General features: G+C 45.4%; 1 protein-coding gene across 3 annotated transcripts in view; it reads right to left on the reverse strand.

The window, feature by feature from the left end:
• Positions 1-6,556, reverse strand: part of LOC122557039 (nitric oxide synthase, brain-like) — a 122,478-nt gene that overhangs the window by 9,982 nt on the left and 105,940 nt on the right. For 2 of the 3 annotated variants that reach the window (XM_043704268.1, XM_043704266.1), the window contains exons 20-24: positions 5,039-5,208; positions 4,594-4,804; positions 4,384-4,471; positions 3,897-4,018; positions 3,052-3,203 (exon numbers count right to left, since the gene is read on the reverse strand). In XM_043704268.1, the coding sequence (XP_043560203.1) occupies positions 3,052-3,203; positions 3,897-4,018; positions 4,384-4,471; positions 4,594-4,804; positions 5,039-5,208 (743 nt within the window). The remainder of the gene's footprint in view (positions 1-3,051; positions 3,204-3,896; positions 4,019-4,383; positions 4,472-4,593; positions 4,805-5,038; positions 5,209-6,556) is intronic. The other variant, XM_043704267.1, reaches the window with a different exon arrangement.

Raw genomic sequence — 6,556 nt, forward strand, 5'->3', positions numbered from 1 at the left:
CAAATGCCTTACTAGAATCCATGTACACTACATCCACTGCTCTTCCCTCATCCACATGCTTGGTCACCTCCTCGAAGAATTCAATATGACTTGTAAGGCAAGACCTACCCTTCACAATTCCCTGCTGGCTCTCCCTAATCAAGCATTGTCTTTCCAGATACTCATAAATCCTATCCCTCAGTACCCTTTCCATTACTTTGCCTACCACCCAAGGAGACTAACTGGCCTGTAATTCCCGGGGTTATCTCTATTCCCTTTTTTGAACAGGGGCACAACATTCGCTACTCTCCAGTCCCCTGGTACCACTCCCGTTGCCAGTGAAGACGAGAAGATCATTGCCAACGGTACTGCACTTTCCTCTCTTGCTTCCCACATAATCCTAGGATATATCCCGTCAGGCCCGGGGGACTTGTCTATCCTCAAGTTGTTCAAAATGTCCAACACATCTTCCTTCCTAACAGGTATCTCTTCTAGCTTACCAGTCCATTTCACACTCTCCTCTTCTACAATTCGGTCCCTCTCGTTCGTAAATACTGAAGAGAAGTACTTGTTCAAGACCTCTCCTATCTCTTCCGACTCAATACACAGTCTCCCACTATTGTCCTTGATCGGACCTACCCTCGTTCTCGTCATTCTCAGGTTTCTCACATATGCATAAAATGCCTTGGGGTTATCCTTGATCCTATCCGCCAACGATTTTTCATGCCCTCTCTTAGCTCTCCTACTCCCTTTCTTCAGGTCCCTTCTGGCTATCCTGTATCCCTCCACTGCTCTGTTTGAATCCTGTTTCCTCAACCTTATGTAAGCCTCCTTCTTCCTCTTTACCAGACATTCAACCTCTCTCGTCAACCAAGGCTCCTTCACACGACCATTTCTTTCCTGCCTGATAGGTACATACATATCATGGACACGTCGTATCTGCTCTTTGAAAAAGTTCCACATTTCCACCACATCCTTCCCTGACAGCCTATGCTCCCCAACGTATGTCCTCAAATCCTGCCTTACAGCATCGTAATTTCCCTTCCCCCAATTATAAAATCTACCTTGTTGTGCGCACCTATCTCTCCCCATAACCAAGGTGAAAGTCACAGAATTGTGGTCACCATCACCAAAATGTTCACCCACTAACAAGCCCACCACTTGTCCCGGTTCATTACCGAGTACCAAATCCAATATGCCCTCCCCTCTGGTTGGACAATCTACATACTGCGTTAGAAAAGCTTCCTGGACACACTGCACAAACACCGCCCCATCCAATCTACTTGATCTAAAGAGCTTCCAATCAATATTTGGGAAGTTGAAGTCGCCCATGACTACGACCCTGTGGCTTCTGCACCTTTCCAAAATCTGTTTCCCAATCTGTTCCTCCACATCTCTGCTGCTTGCCACAAGCTTCGTAGGTATTGGTGCACTATAGCAAGTGTTTTGGAAGGGGTTTTGGGAACCGATGTCAAGGCAAATCTGGTTCCCCTCCTCTTGGGTTCGCTGAACCTTCCCTCTTTGGACTTGCATAGGAATAAATTGTTTAGTATTCTTTCATTTTGTCCGAGGAAGAACATTCTGATGAACTGGGTTCCAGGAAACCTCCCAGGACTCTGATCCTGGTGTAGATTAGTTATGGAGCCTACTCCCCTGGACTTCCTTACGAGTATGGCCATCAGAAAAATGAACATTGTTATAGGACGTGATGGCCCAATTTCAACCATGTATGCATGGTTTTATTGGCTACATTGGTCAGGACATTTATGTAACAATGAGGGCTCTGAGAGGAAGAATTCTGAAAAAAATACGGGTATGGCAACACATGCTACCGGTGATGGGGAGCTTTGGTAGGATTGTGCAGGGTGTTGTAATTTCATGTAATTTAATTTAATTTGCCTTGGTTCAGCTCGGTTTAATCTATGTTTTGTTTTGATTTTGTTTTGATATCAGCCCATTGATTTTGTGCACACGGAAGATAAAGAGTCCATTCAGCCACTCATGCCTCTCACACAGCAACCAGAGTCGGTCATTTCACACCATGTGTCAATTATACAGAATTGGAGGGAATGAAGAGAATATAGAGAGGTGAGAATTCAAGCTTATCACCTTCACGATGGAATATAAAGTAGTGAGAAAACTGCTGGAATTTAAGAAAATTGTTAAAATCGATTATTCAGGAATTAATGAAAGGACATTTGCCGAGTCAAGCCACAATCTATCAGAATCAACATAATTTTACAAAGGATGAATCGTATTTTCATTATTTATTTAGAGAGTCCCCTATCACTAGCGCTCTCCTCCTCTCCCCCTTTCCCTTCTGAGTCTCAGTGCCACAGACCCCTTCACTGCAGCTTACACCTGCAACGCTGTCCCCCCCAACAGTTTCCAAAGCTGTATATTTATTTTTTAGGGGCACGTCCACAGGGGAACCCTGCACTGCCTGCTTCTTCCCCTTCCCACCTCTAACTGTTACCCAGCTACCTCTGTTCTCCGGCGTAACTATGTCCCTGTAGCTTCTATCTAGCACCCTCTCAGCCTCTGGAATGATCCTCAGTTCATCCAACTCCAGTTCCAGTTCCCTACGTCGTTCGGTGAGGATCAGGATCTGACTGCATTTCCTGCAGACGAAGTCGGCAGGAGTATCGGTGGTCACCCCTACCTCAAACATCCTGCAGGAGGAACATTTCACCGCCTGCGCTGCCATGACTGTACACTTTCTCCAAAAACAAGAACACTGAGTCAATAACACTGAGTCACTTACCTGGGGTCTAGAACACACCCACTCAAATACTAATCACTTACCTTCCCGCCCAGCTATGCGCTCCAACCTCACTTCTGCTGCTCCCACTCAAATATGTAATCTAAAAAAATCTTCTATCCAATCACTTTCTATCACAGACTCTCTATCACATTCTCTCTATCAGACAGACTTTCCCTCTATCACAGCCACTCTCTCTTTATCACAGACTGTCTCTCAATCGCAGACAAAATCTCTCTCTCACAGCCTTTCTATTAGTAGAGACACACAATCTCTAATTTCAGAGTCTCTCGATCTTGCTCTTCATTCACCTTTTTCCTGTCTGGATCCCGTGAATATGCAGTATAAATTTCTTTGAAAACTCCTTTGTTCTTCGCCTCCATCATTTCCTCTTTATAAAGATGATCCATTTGCGAGTAACGACACCCGAAGATCAAGCTCATCTCACATTGTTTCAAACCTGCTTCAGAGACAGGATAGGTCAGAGTAACAGTGAGAGACGGCTGACACGGGGCATGTCAGAGACAGTGTGTTAGAGTATCAGAGAGAAGGAAAGATTGTGGAGGAATCTGGGAGGGAGAGAGGAGAGAAAGGAAGAATGTGTGGGAGCAAGAGAAAAAGAGGTTATGGAAAGTACTTGATAGGTATGTACCTGTCAGGCAGAGAGGAAGTGGTTGAGCAATCGAACTCTGGTTTCCTAAAGAGGAAGAAGGAGGCTTGTGTATAGGTGAGACATGAAGGCTCAGTTAGGGTACTTGAGAGTTAAAAGTTAACCAGGAAAGACCTAACGAGAGAGCTAAGAAGAGCAAGGAGAGGACATGAGAAGTCGTTGGCAGATAGGATCAAGGTAAACCCTAAAGCTTTTTATAGATGTGTCAGGAATAAAAAAATTACTCGAGTAAGATTAGGGCCAGTCAAGGACAGTACTGGGAACTTGTGCATGGAGTCCGAAGAGATAGGAGAGGTTTCACAGGTCAGCGCAACATCGAGGGCTGAAGGGTACTGGTGTGTGTGTGTGTGTGAGGAGAAAACTAAGGAATGTTCAGAGATTGAAGGATAGTCGAGGGGTAGGCTGACAAGGAGGGGAATGAGGGTGAGAAAGGGAGTCTGACAGGATCAAGACTTGAAATAGAATGTTGAGACTAGCAGCACCAACCTTGGTTTTCAATCTCATACAATCTCTGTTGCCAGAAACTTCTGTAAGGGGCAATTCCAGTGCCAGGGCCAACAAGCAAACACGGGGTAGAGGAATCAGACGGGAGGTGGAACAGTGGAGCCCTGGAAATAAGATAAAGCTCAGTGTAACTGGAGATGCTCCCAGTGACTGCTGTGACGTTCTCTCCCTCTCAGAATTGTAGGTTAGGGTTTGTGGAACATAATCTTAGTAATCTCACCACCCCCCCCCCCCAACAGGTAAAATCAGCATACACTGATTATTTCAAGAAATGTGACAGAATTACTCTGTTCCGACTGCAAAGATTCAGAGATGAGAGTTACAGTTGCTCCCTGTCTACCACTCACTGAAAACAGGACAGTGCACTGACTGCTGCTTATTATCATATCCCCTCCAGGGTTCAGTGTCTGGGCAGAGAGACGGACAGAAGGATTCACTGCAAAGAATCTCACGTTGTTCAAACTCCTACCTTCTGATGAAACAGGGAACACTGTCACCAATTTCGATGCAATTTAACCATGAGGAACACACTCCATGTCGCTCTGGACCTTGGTCATCTGAAAAAGTTCCAACAAAGTACAAATAAATACATGGGGAGCTGTAAACCAGAAAGAGTTAGTCTGTGATTCCCCCCTGTCCCAGGGAGTGTAGTTGGTTAAGGTCAATAAAGATTCCGTACTTTTAATGTGATACTTGACGACAGCGACAGTGAGATGGATTTGGAATGGATGGGTATCCGGTGATGAGCTGATGGAGTAATACCGAGGTTGCAGCAATGGGAGTTGGGTTAAAAGCAGAGATGCAGGAGCTCGGACAGAGGGGAACTCATCGAGGACATCAGCAACCGTTGGAACATTCTCCCATTTCCACTCTTCATATTTACGTGTCCCCTGGAACAGAAACAGATTAAAGACAGGCAGGAAGGAGTCTACCATAATGTAATCCATCCCAACTAGGAGTGACCCCCCTCTCCTCACTAACTTCTCTGGACTGAGAGTAACTTCTCACTCACTCCCTTCTGAAAGAGAGTGTCCCCTCCCCTCAATTTCTACCGCCTCCGAGCGACCCCTCACTCACTTCCTCCTGACTGCAAGTGGCCCCTTCACACTCCCGTGCCTTTTTACCTGACCCAAATCTTCGAGCTGCTCCTTCTCTCTTCGATCTGTTGCGAGTTGTGCGAGGTACTGTAACAGTTCAGGACTGGCTGGGCTAGTGATGTCCAGGAAGTATGTGAGAGCCTGGGCTACTGTGCAGTTTGGGAGACGCATATCTGACACCCATTTATGTTGGATTCCTGCATACAAACAGAAGCTCTTTACTATACAGCACTGTGTGATGTGAATAGTCCAACAACAACAAACTGCTGTTATGTTGCGACATTTACACAATGGGCCAACCCAAAGTGCTTCACTGAAGCTGAGAAACAATACCTGACAGAATCACAGATTTTTTCCATTGCAGGAAGTCTCTGAGCCGAGTCTCTGAGCTTGTTAACTTTGTGTCAACCTGCTACATTTTCCTCATAATCCCACGTTGTTTCAATTTAAATAACCATTCAACAGCTTCTGAATGCCTCAGTTGGACCTGACTCCCAGGCACTGTGTTCCTGATCCCAACTATCTGTTGTGTGAAAAAGGCTTACCATCCTTGCATTTGCTTTTTTTAAAATACAAAACAGTTTATATCTGTGCTGTGTGGTTCGCAAGTTGTTTACAAGTGGAAACTGTTTCGCCCCTTTTATATAATCCAGCCCATGCAGGAGTTTGAGCGTTTTGATCAGATATCCTCTCAGCTTTCTCCTTCCCAAGAAAAACATACCCAGCAGCTCCAATCCCCACATTCTCCCTGTGTCTGCGTGGGTTTCCTTCGGGTGCTCTGGTTTCCTCCCATAATCTAAAGATATGCAGGTCAGGGTGAATTGCCCATAGTGTTAGGTGCATTAGGTAGGGGAATGGGTCTGGGTGGGTTACTCTTCAGAGTCTGGACTTGTTGGGCCAAAGGGCCTGTTGCCATACTGTAGGGAATCTAATCTAAGGAATCTAATCTAAGAACTGAACTGTCTCATTCCTGGAACCATTCCCTTCTGCAGCCTCTCCAATGCATTCACATCTTTCTATCATGTAATGCCCACAACTATACATAAAACTTCAGCTGAGGATGATTTCCTATATAAATTCAGCATATCCTCACTGGTACTTTATGCTTCCATTAACAATGCCTAGAATGCTTTTTTCATATGCTTTATTGAAAGCCCTTTCTACCTTTCCCGCCACATTTAATGAGTTATGTGACTTATGGCCCTGCTGCACAACCAACTGATAAAGGAGCAGCGCTCCGAAAGCTAGTGCTTCCAAATAAACCTGTTGGAGTATAACCTGATGTTGTGTGATTTTTTGACTTTGTCCACCCCAGTCCAACACCAGCTCCTCCAAATCATGTCAACAAAATTAAAACAGGGTAAAAACAATGACTGCAGATGCTGGAAACCAGATTCTGGATCAGTGGTGCTGGAAGAGCACAGCAATTCAGGCAGCATCCGAGGACAGGCAAAATCGACGTTTCGGGCAAAAGCCCTTCATCAGGAATAAAGGCAGAGAGCCTGAAACATGGAGAGATAAGCTAGAGGAGGGTGGGAGTGGGGA

This window comes from Chiloscyllium plagiosum, chromosome 15, assembly GCF_004010195.1.
Source record: "Chiloscyllium plagiosum isolate BGI_BamShark_2017 chromosome 15, ASM401019v2, whole genome shotgun sequence".
Taxonomy (NCBI): domain Eukaryota; kingdom Metazoa; phylum Chordata; class Chondrichthyes; order Orectolobiformes; family Hemiscylliidae; genus Chiloscyllium; species Chiloscyllium plagiosum.